Raw genomic sequence first — 17,705 nt, 5'->3', positions numbered from 1 at the left:
TCAGTCCTGCACGTAGGCGATCGTATCCCTGAGGAGCGCGAGACTCTCAGCGATCTTCCTGCCTGGTACAGCACAGGTTTGGTCAGGGTGAATCACTGACCCCAGAGACCTGACCCGGTTGGCAATGACCTTTGACAGAATTTTGTAATCCGCATTCAACAGTGAGATTGGTCTCCAATTTTTGAGTTCCTCCCTCTCCCCCTTCCGCTTGTAGATGAGGGTGATGATGCCTTTCCTCATGGATTCACTCATGGTACCTGCCCGAAGCATACTGACATACACATCCAGCAGGTACTGGCCGATCAAGTCCCAAAGAGCGGAATAAACCTCGACCGGTAAGCCGTCGCTTCCGGGAGTTTTATTCTTTTCGAAGGACTCGAGGGCCTTGGTCAGTTCATCCAGAGATAGCGGCTGGTCCAGCCTCTCTCGTGTTCCGTCATCTAGGACCTCCGTGATAGAGGACAGGAACGACTGGGAGGCCGCGCTGTCGGTCGGCTTTGAGTCATACAGGCTGGCGTAGAAGGATTTGCTGATCCTCATGACGTCAGCCTGAGATGACGTTACCGAGCCATCTTCTTTCTTCAGGCTGCTGAGCACGGAGCTCTCTTTGTGCACCTTCTGGAAGAAGAAACGTGAGCACGTCTCGTCCTGCTCCACCGAGCGGACCCTGGACCGGAAGATTATCCTGGAGGCCTCCGAGGCAAAGAGCGAGGCTTGCTGGCCCTTCACCTCCTTGAGGTCCTCCGTGACATCGACCCCCATCGTCTGCAGCAGGAGCAGGTTCTGCATACTTTCCTGGAGCTGGGACAGTTTTCCCCGCCTCTCTCTCGACTCCTGGACACCTTTGAGGATAAAGAACCTCTTGATGTTCCCTTTTACCGTTTCCCACCAGTCCGCTGGAGACTCAAAGAGGGGCTTCACGGTTCTCCAACCTGCGTAATCCCTCTTAAGCTCTTCGATGTTTCCCGGGGTCAACTTTTTTTTTATTTCAAAAATATACTTTATTCATAAATGATTTGATGGTCTGTACATTTGATCATGCCATACATATGTCCATATTTACAAACACAGATTCGAATTTATCCTTGTCATTCGCATTTACAATCCTGTGCATTTTTTTCAATCTTGTATATATACATATATTTGGCTGAGGCATCAGCAGAGCCCAAAACAAACGTCAGCATGGGCTCCCTGTTCTTCTTTAGGCAGGCCGATTTTACACGGTGGTCTTTCCCCACCGCGCCTTGGCGGCAGCTGCCCCAAGCTTCAGCGCATCCCTCAGCACGTAGTCTTGGACCTTGGAATGTGCCAGTCTGCAACACTCGGTCGGGGTCAACTCCTTCAGCTGGAAGATCAACAGGTTTCGGACCGCCCAGAGAGCGTCCTTCACCGAGTTGATGATCCTCCAGGCGCAGTTAATGTTCGTCTCGGTGTGAGTCCCGGGGAACAGGCCGTAGAGCACGGAGTCCCGCGTCACGGCGCTGCTCGGGACGAACCTCGACAAGCACCACTGCATTCCTCTCCAGACTTCCTCTGCATAGGCACATTCCAGAAGGAGGTGTGTGACAGTCTCGTCCCCCCCGCAGCCACTTCGAGGGCAGCGTGCGGTGCGGCAGAGAGTCCGGGCGTGCATAAAGGATCTCACAGGCAGAGCCCTTCTCACCACCAGCCAAGCCACGTCTTGGTGCTTGTTGGAAAGTTCTGGCGATGAGGCATTCTGCCAAATGGCTTTGACAGTCTGCTCAGGGAACCGCTCGACAGGATCCGCCCTCTCCTTTTCCCGAAGGGTCTCAAGGACGCTACGTGCTGACCACTTCCTGATGGACTTGTGGTCAAAGGTGTTTTTCCTCATAAATTTCTCCACGAAGGACAGGTGATACGGAACGGTCCAACTACTCGGAGCGATCCGCGGCAGCGAGGCCAGGCCCATCCTTCGCAACACCGGGGACAGGTAGAACCTCAGTACGTAGTGACACTTGGTGTTTGCGTACCGGGGATCCACGCACAGCTTGATGCAGCCACACACAAAGGTGGCCATCAGGGTGAGGGTGGCATTGGGCGTGTTTTTTCCCCCATTGCACCGGTCTTTGTACATAGAGTCTCTTCGGACCCGGTCCATCTTTGATCACCAAATGAATTGGAAGATGGCCCGGGTGACTGCGGCGGCACAGGTCCTGGGGATAGGCCAGACCTGTGCCACATATAGCAATACTGAGAGTACCTCACACCTGATGACCAGGTTTTTTCCCGCGATGGAGAGCGACCGTTGCCCCCATCTGCCTAGTTTCTGTCTCATCTTCCTGATCCGCTCCTCCCAGGTCTTGGCGCACGCCCCAGCCCCCCCGAACCAAATACCCAGCACCTTCAGGTGGTCAGTCCTGACGGTGAAGGGGATAGAGGATTGGTCGGCCCAGTTCCCGAAGAGCATGGCCTCGCTCTTGCCTCGGTTTACCTTGGCCCCCGAGGCCCGTTCGAACCGGTCACAGATGCACACGAGTCTGTGCACGGACAGCGGATCCGAGCAGAAGACAGCGACGTCATCCATGTACAGGGAGGCCTTAACCTGCAGGCCCCCGCTGCCAGGAATAGTCACCCCTCTCAGGCTCGCATCCTTCCTGATGGATTCGGCAAATGGCTCTATGCAACACACAAACAAGGCGAGTTTTCCCCGCCTCTCTCTCGCCTCCAGATCTTACAGGGAAGCTATCTGATTCCCACCCATTGATTGAGACTGCACTGACAATGTTAGTGTAGAGCAGTCTGATCCAATTTCCGATTCCCTCCCCAAAGCCCATTTTGGAGAGGACATCCCTCATATATGTATGCGATATCCTGTCAAAGGCTTTCTCCTGGTCCAGGCTGATGAGGCAGGTGTCCACCCCCCTGTCCTGCACGTAGGCGATCGTATCCCTGAGGAGCGCGAGACTCTCAGAGATCTTCCTGCCCGGTACAGCACAGGTTTGGTCCGGGTGGATCACCGATCCCAGAGCAGACCTGACCCGGTTGGCGATGACCTTTGACAAGATTTTGTAGTCTGCATTTAACAGTGAGATCGGTCTCCAATTTCTAATTTCCTCCCTCTCCCCCTTCCGCTTGTAGACGAGGGTGATGATGCCTTTCCTCATGGATTCACTCATGGTACCTGCCCGAAGTATACTGACATACACCTCCAGCAGGTCCTGGCCGATCAAGTCCCAGAGAGCGGAATAAACCTCGACCGGTAAGCCGTCGCTTCCGGGAGTTTTATTCTTTTCGAAGGACTCGAGGGCCTTGGTCAGTTCATCCAGAGATCGCGGCTGGTCCAGCCTCTCTCGTGTTCCGTCATCTAGGACCTCCGTGATAGAGGACAGGAACGACTGGGAGGCCGCGCTGTCGGTCGGCTTCGAGTCATACAGGCTGGCGTAGAAGGATTTGCTGATCCTCATGACGTCAGCCTAAGATGACGTTACCGAGCCATCTTCTTTCTTCAGGCTGCTGAGCACGGAGCTCTCTTTGTGCACCTTCTGGAAGAAGAAACGTGAGCACGTCTCGTCCTGCTCCACCGAGCGGACCCTGGACCGGAAGATTATCCTGGAGGCCTCCGAGGCAAAGAGCGAGGCTTGCTGGCCCTTCACCTCCTTGAGGTCCTCCGTGACATCGACCCCCATCGTCTGCAGCAGGAGCAGGTTCTGCATACTTTCCTGGTGCTGGGACAGTTTTCCCCGCCTCTCTCTCGCCTCCTGGACACCTTTGAGGATAAAGAACCTCTTGATGTTCCCTTTTACCGTTTCCCACCAGTCCGCTGGAGACTCAAAGAGGGGCTTCACGGTTCTCCAACCTGCGTAATCCCTCTTGAGCTCTTCGATGTTTCCCGGGGTCAACAGCTTAGTGTTCAGTTTCCACGTTCCCTTGCCCGCCCGCTGTTCGTCCTGTAGGTGACAGTCAGCCAGCAAGAGGCAGTGGTCAGAGAAGAACACCGGCTTGACGTCGGTGGATCTGACCGAGAGCGTTCGGGACACAAACAGGTAATCTATCCTTGTGCGGATAGACCCGTCTGCCCGTGACCGATGTTTCCCGGGGTCAACATTTTTTTTTATTTCAAAAATATACTTTATTCATAAATGATTTGATGGTCTGTACATTGGATCATGCCATACATATGTCCATATTTACAAACACAGATTCGACTTTATTCTGATCCTTTACAATCCTGTGCATTTTTTCAATCTTGTATATATACATATATTTGGCTGAGGCATCAGCAGAGCCCCAAAAAAACGTCTGTATGGGCCCCCTGTTCTTCTTTCGGCAGGCCGATCTTACACGGTGGTCTTTCCCCACCGCGCCTTGGCGGCAGCTGCCCCAAGCTTCAGCGCGTCCCTCAACACGTAGTCTTGGACCTTGGAATGTGCCAGTCTGCAACACTCGGTCGGGGTCAACTCCTTCAGCTGGAAGATCAACAGGTTTCGGACCGCCCAGAGAGCGTCCTTCACCGAGTTGATGATCCTCCAGGCACAGTTAATGTTCGTCTCGGTGTGAGTCCCGGGGAACAGGCCGTAGAGCACGGAGTCCCGCGTCACGGCGCTGCTCGGGACGAACCTCGACAAGCACCACTGCATTCCTCTCCAGACTTCCTCTGCATAGGCACATTCCAGAAGGATGTGTGTGACAGTCTCGTCCCCCCCGCAGCCACTTCGAGGGCAGCGTGCGGTGCGGCAGAGAGTCCGGGCGTGCATAAAGGATCTCACAGGCAGAGCCCTTCTCACCACCAGCCAAGCCACGTCTTGGTGCTTGTTGGAAAGTTCTGGCGATGAGGCATTCTGCCAAATGGCTTTGACAGTCTGCTCAGGGAACCGCTCGACAGGATCCGCCCTCTCCTTTTCCCGAAGGGTCTCAAGGACGCTACGTGCTGACCACTTCCTGATGGACTTGTGGTCAAAGGTGTTTTTCCTCATAAATTTCTCCACGAAGGACAGGTGATACGGAACGGTCCAACTACTCGGAGCGTTCCGCGGCAGCGAGGCCAGGCCCATCCTTCGCAACACCGGGGACAGGTAGAACCTCAGTACGTAGTGACACTTGGTGTTTGCGTACCGGGGATCCACGCACAGCTTGATGCAGCCACACACAAAGGTGGCCATCAGGGTGAGGGTGGCATTGGGCGTGTTTTTTCCCCCATTGCACCGGTCTTTGTACATAGAGTCTCTTCGGACCCGGTCCATCTTTGATCTCCAAATGAATTGGAAGATGGCCCGGGTGACTGCGGCGGCACAGGTCCTGGGGATAGGCCAGACCTGTGCCACATATAGCAATACTGAGAGTACCTCACACCTGATGACCAGGTTTTTTCCCGCGATGGAGAGCGACCGTTGCCCCCATCTGCCTAGTTTCTGTCTCATCTTCCTGATCCGCTCCTCCCAGGTCTTGGCGCACGCCCCAGCCCCCCCGAACCAAATACCCAGCACCTTCAGGTGGTCAGTCCTGACGGTGAAGGGGATAGAGGATTGGTCGGCCCAGTTCCCGAAGAGCATGGCCTCGCCTCCCGGGGTCAACAGCTTCAAACCCACAACACTCCAGCAAAATCTTCTCCACAAACACTGTTCGATCGACCAGTGTGTGCTCCTCCACCTTCTTCACAGTCACCCTGACTGTGTTGCAAATGCCCTGGCCAGGGCTACGAGCAGCTGCTGAGGCCATAGCTCTGAGGTTGGCTGGTACCTGAATTGGTGTTAGGCCTAAACCAGCATAAAGATCCACCAAGAGCAGGTCAGCACAATCAAACGATCTTCCAACATCCAATCACGATCCAGCGATGGTCTCCAGCAGCTCCGACGACTCGCAACACAAAACCCACAGTTCCTCCCCCGCCAGCGCACGTCCACTGCTTCGAACCTACAGCACTCGAGCAGAATCGCTTGTTCAAAACTGGTTGAAGCAATTTACCAACAGAACTGGTCATAGATGAGGTGTGGTAGAAAGGGACATTTCAGTGGCAGTGTGATGCTAGGTTGTATGTTCCAAGGAGCGCAGATTGTTTCAAGCTGCATATCCTTTCAGCTGTTTGCAACAAGCAGGCTATTGACTACTGGAGCAGACCACGTTTGCAAAACTCAAAACACAGTGTCCAAATGTGGATGCAAATCTGTGATTGGACACCATTTGTTAAATAGTTCAATGTGGGAAGGCATACGCTGACAACCAATTAAGAATGTTCAGTTATGGTCATAGTATTGTGCACTTGTGCGAACTGATAGCTACAAATATTAAAACAGACCATGTTCTTTGCAAACATAATAACATGCACACAGCTTTGACAAAGGGTCATTTAGACTCGAAACGTCAGCTCTTTTCTTTCCTTAGCGGTGCTGCCAGACCTGCTGAGATTTTCCAGCATTTTCTCTTTTGGATGCACAAACACTGTTTCAATATCAAAAAAACAATGTGAGCATCCTTTGGTTCACTTCTCAGGGCAGTGCTTTTATCAATCCGAGTCAGCATGCCCGATTTAAAGAAAGGTTTGCATTTAAATGTCAGTTATCATTAACTGCTGTGTTCTCCATGCCAACGGGCATACTCACCAACAAATCAGCATTCTGCTGTCATACTGTATAAATAATGTTTTTCCTTTGCTTTGGTATTTTTTGCGAATTATTTAATTGAGTGCAAGATAGAAAGCTTCGACAAACAATATCTTCTCTCGGCAATACTCAATCATGATTAATTTTAGAAAATTGTTACCTGCGTTGAGCACCTTTTTTTTTCCTTTCAATGTACAACTTCTGGGCTCGATATTAATTTCAGTAGTTTCAGTTTATAACTACAGTTCCCATTTTCTGAAACAGCAGGCACTGCAAATTATTCTGCTCTTGCTGTTTGCTACACAAGACAAAAGTTATAATTAAGAGGACACTCAGGAGATTGGTAGATTTCATGATTGGAAAATATTCCTTATGAGGAAGGTTTGGATAAGCATAAATTTTTTTTTGGTAAGAAGCGGTTAATGGAATGTCTAATTCAAATGTACCATGTAATGCCGGCTGCAGATAGAAGGAATAGGGAGACCATATTGCCATTGGCTGAGCGTGGCATTGAACCGTAGTAAGCGGGCCTAGGATTGGGATAAAAGGTGGATGGTTTAGAAAGCATTAAAATGGAAATCCTTCCTCCCAGACAATGATGGGTTGTGGCCCTCAGTGCCTGAAAGACTTGTAAGGCAGAAACTCTCAACATTTAAAACATACTTGAATATCCAGCCCATCGAATCATCCCTGGGTATGTCCTTTCATGCTTGGCTGGATGGGTGGCAGCATACAGAATGTCCTCCTTCTGTAATTTTTTTTTACTCTATGCTTCTATGATTCTGTGATTTACAGCTCATGGAGAACTAGCTTTTGAATCTTTATTTGTCCCAAAGGCAGCCCCCTTTTATCTTGCACACTCATCTCTTTGATTTTTAATCACTGCAATTTGCATTAACTTCTCCTTGATTGTTTGCTCTTGTCCCCCTACCACCATCCCTCCAAATCCTTTATCCTTTGTCAGTACTTAGTTGGTCAGTTTAGTTGGCTGGACAGCTGGTTTGTGATGGAGAGTGACACCAGCTGCATGGGTTCAATCCCACACTGGCTGAGGTTACGATGAAGAACTGACCTTCTCAGCATTGCCCCTCACCTGAGATATGGTGACACTCAGATTAAACCACTACTCCTTCTCTCTCTGTAATGAGAGACCAGTTGTTGTCCTCTGGGACAATAGTGACTTAGGAACTGATCAGTCACTAATTTCGTCCATGATTTGGAGATGCTGGTGTTGGACTGGGGTGTACAAAGTTAAAAATCACAAGCACCAGGTTATGGTCCAGCAGTTTTAATTGGAAGCACTTTTATGGTCCAGCAGTTTTAATTGGTAGTTGATGAAGGAGCCATGTTCTGAAAGCTCGTGCTTCCAATTAAACCTGTTGGACTATAACCTGGTGTGGTGTGATAACTAACTTTGTCCAATTTTTATTAAACATCTTTGATGAAAATGTCAATTCCAATCCCGCTCCAGAGAAACAGGCTATGCCACTTAATATTTCCATAATTCTCTGTTGATATCGCTTATGGTGAGCATTTACTGCGTTTTTCTTTTTTTTTTGAGACTGACAAAAATGATTCCCATCTGTTCCAAAGACTGACTTGTTATCTTGTCAGATCGTTGTCTCTGTCTGCCTGATTTTTTTGTTATTACCACATTAAACCACAGTCAGTGCATCTGGACACATTGTGGTCCCAGAGCAACAAACTTATGTTTGATGTTCTTTTGAATGACGTGATCCAACATAGGGACTGGAATGGCATGTTGCAAAGTAACCACTTTCAGACTTTTTTTTTCCTATGTATTATTCCATTGTTGATTTTAATTGACCAACTTTGTTCCTATTTCACGTACTCTAAATTCAAAAGTTTCCTGCAAACCAGACCAACAATGCACTTGAGCTTGCCCAAAGAGGCAAACTGACAGTTGCTATTGGTGTTTCATATTTTTAAAATAATTGGGTTTGAAACAAATGGTTGATACATTTTGGGAATTTTTATTTTGTGATCGGCAAGTTGGAGGGAATCCTGAGGGTACAGGATTTATGAGTATTTGGAAAGGCGAGGATGATTAGGGATAGTCAACACAGTTTTGTGCTTGTGAAGTTTCTCATGGTAGACTGGTTAGCAAGGTTAGATCATGCAGAATAGAGGGAGAATTGGCTATATGGATGCAGAACAGGCTTGAAAGTAGAAGACAGAGGGTAATGGTGGAGGGTTGCTTTTCAGACTGGAAGCCTGCGATCAGCAGTGTGCCACAGGTATTTGTGCTGGGTCCACTGCTTTTTGCAATTTATATCAATGATTTGGATGTGAACTTAGGAGGTATGGTTAGAAAGTTTCCAGGTGACACCAAAGTTGAAGGCATAGTGGACAGCGAGGAAGGTTACTTCAGTGCACAATGGGATCTTGATCAGATGGGCCAATGGGCAGACGAGTGGCAGATGAAGTTTAATTTAGATAAAGATGAGATGCTGCATTTTGGAATGGCAAATCAGGGTAGGACTAATACACATAATGGCAAGGTCCTGGGGAGTGCTGCTGAACAAAGACCTTGGAGTGCAGGTTCCTATTTTCTTCAAAGTGGATTCGCAGGTAGATAGGATAGAGAAGAAGGTGTTTGATGTGCTTGCCATGATTAGTCAGTGCACTGAGTACAGGAGTTGGGAGACTATTTTGCGGCTGTATAGTACATTGGTTCAGCCGCTATAGGAATGCTGCATGCAATTCTGGTCTCACTGTTATAGGAAGGATGTTGTGAAACTTGTAAGGCTTCAGAAAAGATTTACAAGGACGTTGCCGGGGATGGACAGTTTGTCCTATAAGGAGAGGTTGAAGAGGCTGGGGTTCATAAGATCATGAGAGGCATGGAAGGTAAATAGCCGTGGTCTTTTCCCCGGGTGGGGGAATCCAAAGCTAGAGTGCATGGATGTAAAGTGAGAAGGGAAAGATTTAAAAGGAACCTAAGGGGCAACTTTTTCACAATGTCTGCAATGAGCTGCCAGAGGAAGTGATGGAGGCTGGTACAATTACAACATTTAAAAGACATCTGGATGGGTATATGAATAGGAAGGGTTTAAAGGGATATGGGCTAAATGCTGGAAAATGGGTGCTGATGTATTTAGGATATCCATTTGGCATGGACGAGTTTGACCGAAGGGTCTGTTTCCATGCTGGATATCTCAATGAGTCTATGAGACTAAAAAATACATTATTAAAGTGGCACTCTTATAACTATATTTCCTTGTTTTCTACTGGAATCTTCTGATATGTTTTCTACTGGAAGAAAAATAAGTAGATGTTGTTAATCTTGTTGTCAATATTAAACAAAAAAATTTAAATTAAAATGACAGGATCCGAAAAGGAAAACTTTTTCTGGTGTAATGGCTCAGAACTTCAAAGTCATATAATTTTATTTTCATTTTAATTGCCGAACTGTGTTTTTACAGCATTTTGTGTTTCTCACAGAGTCGAGCTGAATGGTTTTTCCATTCTAGATTATACTATTAAAAATCCAAAGCTCAGTTATTCCTTACACATTTGATCAGGATTGTTTGTAAAATAGTATTTCACTTGCTAGCTCAACGTAATAGTGGCAGTACTTGAATTGACCTGTGAAAATCCTTCTTTGCGAGCTGATTGTACTGAAGATAAATGATGATATTACTGAAACTAAGTTCACCTTTTGATTACTCTCAGTTTAGTTCAGTTTGGTGGATAAATTATTCTAACATGGTTTTCAATCCAAAACCAAACTATGCAGGATAAATTGCACTCAATTGTTCTTCCTCTTCTTGTACCACTTGCAATTTATGGTCCAGAAATAGACTTCATTATGGCAAGAATTGGTGAAGTAATACATCCAAGACTGAACCACATTGTTTGGGGTCTTTTTCTGCTGATGTTATTCGAGGTGGAAACATTCCGACCAATAAGTTTTTTTGTTTTAAAAGTGAATCTCCCTGAAGAGAAATCTATTTTACATCCCCTTTACTTGAAGTGAATATTTTGGGTTATTTATAAGGATAAATATTTATGCTTTCATATTTTAAATTCTGTGTGTCAACCAATTCTGGGTCTTCATCCTAGCATCATAAGCTGCTGGCTTTATCACATTATCGGGGCAGCACGGTGGCACAATGGTTAGCACTGCTGTCTCAAAGCGCCAGAGACCCGGGTTCATTTCCTGCCTCAGGCGACTGTCTGTGTGGAGTTTGCACATTCTCTCTGTGTCTTCCTGGGTTTCCTCCCACAGTCCAAAAATGTGCAGGTCAAGTGAATTGACCACGTTAAATTGCCCATAGTGTTAGGTGAAGGGATAAATGTAGGGGGGTGGGTCAGTGTGGACTTGTTGGGCCGAAGGGCCTGTTTCCACACTGTAAGTAATCTAATCGACTGAATTATTCTAGACACAAGAATAAAGGACACTTACATTCAAAAAATGCCAAGAATTTTAGAATCCCGACAGTGTGGAAACAGGCCCTTCGGCCCAACAAGTACACACCAACCCTCTAAAGTGTAACCCATCCCCCAACTTCTTTTTACTCCTGACTAATGCACCAGTCTACACATCCCTAAAAACTGTGGGCAATTTAGCATGGCCAATTCACCGAACCTGCACATATTTGGGTTGTGGGAGGAAACTGGAGCACCCGGAGGAAACCCAGGCAGACACAGAGAGAACGTGCAAACTCCACGCAGACAGTCACCTGAGACTGGAATCGAACCCGGGGCCCTGACGCTGTGAGTCAGTAGTGCTAACCACTGAGCCACTGTGCTGCCCCAAAATATCTTCCAAAGTTGAATCAGATCTGATGTTAGACAAAGTGCTTAAAGTTTTGTAAGCTTGAGCTGATTGGTCCAATCAGTACCCTGTCTATTGCAAGTAGCCAGTCTTGCAGATCTAACAAACAGCATGTGTTCTTTGGCTAATCATAGGAAGCAAGAAACTAAATGGTAACCCTCCATTTTGAACTTTATAAATTACCGCGAGAGTGAAACTGCCATGGTACAATGTTCCAAAGCTTTATGGTTATATATTCCTGCTGTTGAAGTCATTTTTTGAGGAATGAATTAAGAATACTCCAATAGCGATAATGGCAGCTGATACTTATGCATTTTATCTTCATTTATCAGACACCCATGAACCAGGCCTCAACTCGATCCCATTGCATTTTTACCATTCATGTTTCTAGTCGAGAGCCAGGCTCTGCAACTATCCGTCGGTCCAAGTTGCACCTGGTGGACTTGGCTGGCTCAGAACGTGTCACAAAGACTGGAGTTGGAGGACAGCTATTGACAGAGGCTAAGTACATCAACCTGTCACTTACATACCTGGAACAGGTAAGGTTGGATAGCACACCAGACATTTGCTTTGTTAAATTAAAAATGGTTTAGTGGCAAAAGTAGGCATTGTTTTTATTGTCCGGTTATTGTAACTGTTATATCCAAATGACATTGTAACAATATGCATAAAAAGTACCATTATGAACATGTGTAATGGATTTGTTCAGAATTTTAAATTAGGTGAAGGGAGGTAGTTTTCATATTTCCAAATAAAGGTCTACACCTGTTTCATAAACATGTATTATAAGTTAAAGTGCAAAGTCAAAAATCACACAACACCAGTTTATAGTCCAACAGGTTTAATTGGAAGCACACTAGCTTTCGGAGCGACGCTCCTTCATCAGGTGTGCTTCCAATTAAACCTGTTGGAATATAACCTAGTGTTGTGTGATTTTTAACTTTGTACACTCCAGTCCAACACCAGCATCTACTTGGATGCTGCCTGAACTGCTGTGCTCTTCCAGCACCACTAATCCAGAATCTCCAAATCATAAGTTAAAGTAAGTGTGATGTAATGAACCTCTTCCACTTGCAGTGCTGCCCACACCTGAGGACTGTCACAGTCAGATAGTCTAATTGATTAAACTTTCTCATGGCCTTGAAGTTTTGAAGAATTTTCCTATTTTCATAATTTTGAATTAATATTGTGTAAAATGGCATCCTATTGCATCTAACGAGAGCCTTGACTGTTGTTGAATTAAAATGACAGTCTGTCATTTTCTAGCATTGTTAATGATACCATCCCTTTTCTGACACAAAATTGAACTTCACTGATAAAATTAAAGTTGAAGGGAAGAAATATGACGCTTTCTACACTTTACAATTTCCAAATGTGATTTGTTTGTTGGTTTCTATGCACCAAAGAACACAGTTGAAATAGTTTGTTGAAATTACAGGTTATTATCGCACTTGCAGAAAAAAATCGTACGCACATCCCTTATCGAAATTCAATGATGACATCTGTTCTGAGGGACAGCCTGGGAGGAAACTGTATGACGACAATGGTTGCAACATTATCTGTGGATAAGAGGAACTTAGAGGCATGTACAGCTTGTTTACTTCTTAATTTATGCAAAGCTCAGAACTTACGTTTGAAGGAGGTTCTTTGACAAATGTGCTTTGGAAGTGAGAAAAATGCCTTCGTAATATGCTCTAGCTTTTCTTCACTTGCTGTGTAATAAAGAAAGGCATACTTGGGGGCATTTGTCCAAAGTTATCCTTCACAACTATGAACCTGTAACCTGCTCTAGGTATCTGGAAGGATTTTCTTGGGAACAGAAGAAATTTTCTTTCAAATTTTCAGGTGTAAATTTTCACTTTTTTTCCCAGAATGATTTATTGACACCAATCCTATTTTTTCAGAACTGGAGGAAGTTGCATCCAGTTCTATATCACAAAATCTGTTGGCAATAAGCTACTAAGCACTCAGCTATGAAATCAATTGAAAGGGAATGGTAAAAAGCTACAGATGTACATTGATATAGATAATAATAGAAGAGCGGTTAGTAAATGGGAGCTTGCTTGCAAACATGGAATGCTTTTTATTAAACATACAATTATTAATTATGCATCAAGTTTTCAGTCAATACAAAAATGTTATCAACAAGGTTAGTCTGGTCCATGAATGTATTTGAGGTGCATTTGGTTAATAAAGATAAAGGTGATTTAACTTGAATTCACAATTGTTAAAATAGGTTTTGGAATACGATTGCTGAATTTCTTTTGACTTTTCTGGCAGACACCATTGGTGGAAGTCTGCCAGGATTCAGATTTGCTGGATTCTATTTTAAGTCGGGATTTGAAATTTGCAAGAGATGGAGCCACAGCACTCACCTCCAAGGGCAGAGATAGTGAGGGGTGTAAGGAGACTGAAAGCCAGGAGTTGCTGTAGTGTAGCATGGTCTCAAAAATATGCCCAGGAGAAAAAGGCAGAGTGGCATGATGACAGAGGCAGGGTTTATGATCGGGGTCCTTGCTTATGTAGTGGCCTTGAAACAGAATTTTTGTTTATAGAGTGATTTCCATTTTTTTTTCTGGTCATAGCATTGTTAGCTCCCTGATTCAGCATAACTCCTTCTACTCTCTGACCCCCACCACCTGAAGAGCACTGCTGCAGTCATGGACTCCTGAGCCAGATTGGCACCTTTGCACAGGAATGATACAGCTAGCATAATGCCTATTTCCCTAGTTTTATACTCTCAATATTAGATTAGATTAGATTCCCACCAATGTGGAAACAGGCCCTTCGGGCCAACAAGTCCACACCAACCCTCCGAAGAGTAACTCACCCAGGCGCAATTGTCTCTGACTAATGCACCTAACACTATGGGCAATTTAGCATGACCAATTCACCTGCCCTGCATATCTTTGGACTGTGGGAGGAAACCCACGCAGACATGGGGAGAACGTGCAAACCCTACACAGACAGTTACCCGAGACAGGAATTGAACCGGATCCCTAGTGCTGTGAGCCACTGTGCTGCCCCAAGCAAAGAGCAATCTGAGAGATCCATTTTACCAGAGAATAGAACATTCATATTCTCAATTTATCCCAGTAACTTACCTTAAAAGTCAGTTTAGAAACCACAACACTGCGATGGCTGGGAATCGAACCCAGATCAACTGCTTGGAAGGCAGCTATGCTCACCACTATACCACCATCGCCCTCTTTAAGGAGCTTCCATGTTTCAACAAGATCACCTCTCATTCTTCAAAACTTCAGAGAATAAAGGTTCATTCTACTGAAACGTTTACTTCTAGGGTACCCTTTCATCCCTGCTATTAATCTAATGAATCCTTGTTTCACCTGCACCGAGTGTATACTTCCTTCGACAAGAAATCAGAATTGCACACAACACTCAAGGGGTGGTCTCACAAAATCCCTACGTAATTGCATGAAAATTTGCTTGCTTTTTCTAGTCCAACTCCCTTGCAATAAATGCTAACATGCCATTTGTTTGGCTAATGGCTTACAGTACCTGCATATTAATAGTTGGAGTTAATTGTTCCCAGGTAGGATGTAAAATATTTATTTGGACCACTAAAATCTTTTGTTATGATCTGTTCCTTTCTTTGCCATGTTCCTGAATGGAAAAATAGGCAAAAAGGTAAGCTGAGCCATAATTTGCTACTTTGTTTAGAATATGATATGAAGGTGCCGGGTTTTGCTCTGGGTGGGACAAAGTCAGTAGTCATATGATACTAGGTTATAGTCCAACAGGTTTATTTGAAATCACAAGCTTTTGAAGGGCTGCTCCTTCATCTAATAAAGTTTTGTTTTGACGTTCTGTGCTATCTTGTGAGTGCAGCTGATGAATCTGGCATTAACGCATCTCCTGACAGCTTGAACATTCATGTTGAGCCTAGGGCAGTGGCCTTCCAGAGGTGTCTAATTCCACTCTGTCTTCTTTGGTCGCTGATCTGCAAATCTCTCTGTTGACTGTTTCAGTTTGTTGGTTGTCTCATTGGACTGAATTTTGGGATTTGTGGAAGAATTCCTGGAGCCTCATTCACCTGATGCCTGCTGCGAGACCAGTGAGGTCCATTTTGGTAGTGGGGCAGAAATTGAGCTCTCAGCTGAGGACTTCGATTTTGTCTGGTTGAAGAGTGTGGTCAGACAAATTGACAATGGATTTCCCTGTTGTGATACTGGTTTCAGTCTGGGGAGGCTGAGATATTGCTGGTGATGATGTCAAGTTTCTCCAATTTCCTTTTCTTGGTATGCATGTTGGTGGAGTATTCTGTTGCTTGGCAGTGTCTTGTAGCTGGCCCGCTATGTCCTGAAAATATGGTTTCTATCTCGATTTCAAGGTTGTGGTATTTGCAGTAGAGTTCGTGTATGAGACAATTGAGGACTGCGCGAGAGGTGTGATGGCAGACTCTCTCGGTATAGTCTGTGTTGTAGGTCGATTTGAGTGATTTTGTGATATGTATTCCTTTCGGGACCTTCTCTGCTTTCTTGCATCTCTGCAGAAACTTGATGTCTGTGTCGATATTTGCATCTTCTTGAGATCCTCTCCACTTTGAGCCAGCAGTTTGTGGTGTCGATGGTAGCCATGATGTGGAGGTGCCAGTGATGGACTGGGGTGGACTAGGCCAGAAGTCACATGACACCAGATTGCAGTCCAACAGGTTTATTTGAAATCACAAGCTTTCGGAGCTTTGCTCCTTTGTCAGATAAAATTACTTCACTTGACAAAGGAGCAGCAGTCTGAAAGCTTGTGACTTCAGATAAACCTGTTGGACTGAAACTGGTGTTTTGTGTGACTTCTGACCTCGTTTAGGTTAAAGTGCAAAACAAATTGCCTGTCTCAAAAACATATGTCATTGGTAAGGGACTTGAGCTTATTAACAGTCTCATTCCAAGTTAGACATTAGATGGAAAAGGACAACAAAATACCTTTGTTGGGCTATGTAAGGGCTACTTACATAGGATCATGGGCATTATATGGAGAAACATTGTCACCACAAGGAAATGCTGCAGAGGACTGGTTGGAGGTGCCTGTGGGGCATTGAGATGAAGGGATAACTGGTATTGGCAGAACATATCCTTAGTGTCTCAGATTTGCATCTCACAAAGCAGAAGTAGAATGAATGCTGCTAGGTGTAAGAAAGCAACAAGGCAAAGGTGAGGACTGCAAATGCTGGAAACCAGAGTTTAGATCAGAGTGGTGCTGGAAAAGCACAGCAGGTCAGGCAGCATCTGAGGAGCAGGAAAATCGACATTTTGGGCAAAAGCCCTTCATCAGTGGGCTCTATTCCTGATGAAGAGCTTTTGCCGAAAGGTCGATTTTCCTGCTCCTCGGAAAAAAAAACCAAGGCTGGCTAAAGAAGACCTAGTGATGGAGCACCTCCAAGAGTGAGACTGGAGTAAAATAGATTGTGAGGAGCTGGTGGTGGAGCTTCACTCCAAAAACAAGTATTTTATTTTCCTCGAATGGCATAATCTATGATTCTTTTTCCAATCACTTTTTACATTTGTGCCTTCTTGTTCAATCAGTAAGAGGAACAGTTTCTCCTACTAAACAACTTTGTAAAAATATAATTACTTTAATTCTGAAAAAAATGTAATTCAAAAACATTTGTAGCTATTGCAATAATAAAAACACATGGAGTATATTATTAAGAAGGCTACTTCCTACTGCCAGAGTTACATGAACTTCAACGTCATTGAACAATTTTAGTCGCAGATAAGCTGAACGGAGATCAAATCTCAAAGAGGGTGGTGGAAGGATGGTGTGGCCTATTGCCACTTAATTTAAAAAAGAATCCTCAAAATCACTTTTCCAAATCCAACTGGAGCCAGTCAGAAAATGTTACCACATCAGTTTATGCCCATGATATCCTTGTTGAGGGTCTCATTTGCAATGTCTTAAGTCACTTGGTATTATAATTCTGTTTTCACTTTGTTTAACAAGTTGAGACCACAAATGTTGGAGATGAACTTCAGTCCATGATGATGTGGATCTGTGTAGCATTTTATGCATTGCTTTCTAGCCCTAGCACATAGAACAGTTTGTTCTTCCTTCTGTCAAGTGACTTACTCTTTCAGTGTATTTAATGTAGTATTGGCACTATTTAGAGAAAAATGCTGGAAAATCTCAGCAGGTCTGGCAGCATCTGTAAGGAGAGAAAAGAGCTGACATTTTGAGACTAACTGACCCTTTGTCAAAGCTAAAAAGAGGGAGAAATGGGGAGGTATGTATACTAGGCTGAGAGAAAGTGAGTCATGACTCCAGAAGCAAAGGTAGCAATAAAGACAGTGCATAGAGAGATTATAGGGAGATTAGGGGCTGTGAATGACCAA

At 45.2% G+C, this 17,705-nt stretch overlaps 1 protein-coding gene and 1 non-coding gene across 3 annotated transcripts in view; one reads left to right on the top strand and one right to left on the bottom strand.

Annotated features, from left to right (window-relative positions):
* Nucleotides 1-17,705, top strand: part of kif6 (kinesin family member 6) — a 567,232-nt gene that overhangs the window by 155,409 nt on the left and 394,118 nt on the right. For both annotated transcript variants that reach the window (XM_072551042.1, XM_072551033.1), the window contains 2 exons: nucleotides 11,691-11,897; nucleotides 12,797-12,940. In XM_072551042.1, coding sequence (XP_072407143.1) covers nucleotides 11,691-11,897; nucleotides 12,797-12,940 — 351 coding nt within the window. The remainder of the gene's footprint in view (nucleotides 1-11,690; nucleotides 11,898-12,796; nucleotides 12,941-17,705) is intronic.
* On the bottom strand, nucleotides 14,492-14,563 carry trnag-ucc (transfer RNA glycine (anticodon UCC)). Its single transcript has one exon. It is a non-coding gene; the product is annotated as a tRNA-Gly (tRNA).

The sequence above is a fragment of the Chiloscyllium punctatum genome, chromosome 3 (assembly GCF_047496795.1).
Source record: "Chiloscyllium punctatum isolate Juve2018m chromosome 3, sChiPun1.3, whole genome shotgun sequence".
In the NCBI taxonomy this organism is placed as follows: domain Eukaryota; kingdom Metazoa; phylum Chordata; class Chondrichthyes; order Orectolobiformes; family Hemiscylliidae; genus Chiloscyllium; species Chiloscyllium punctatum.
Note: the sequence above shows the minus strand (reverse complement) of the source record. Positions and strands in the feature narration are given on the sequence as shown.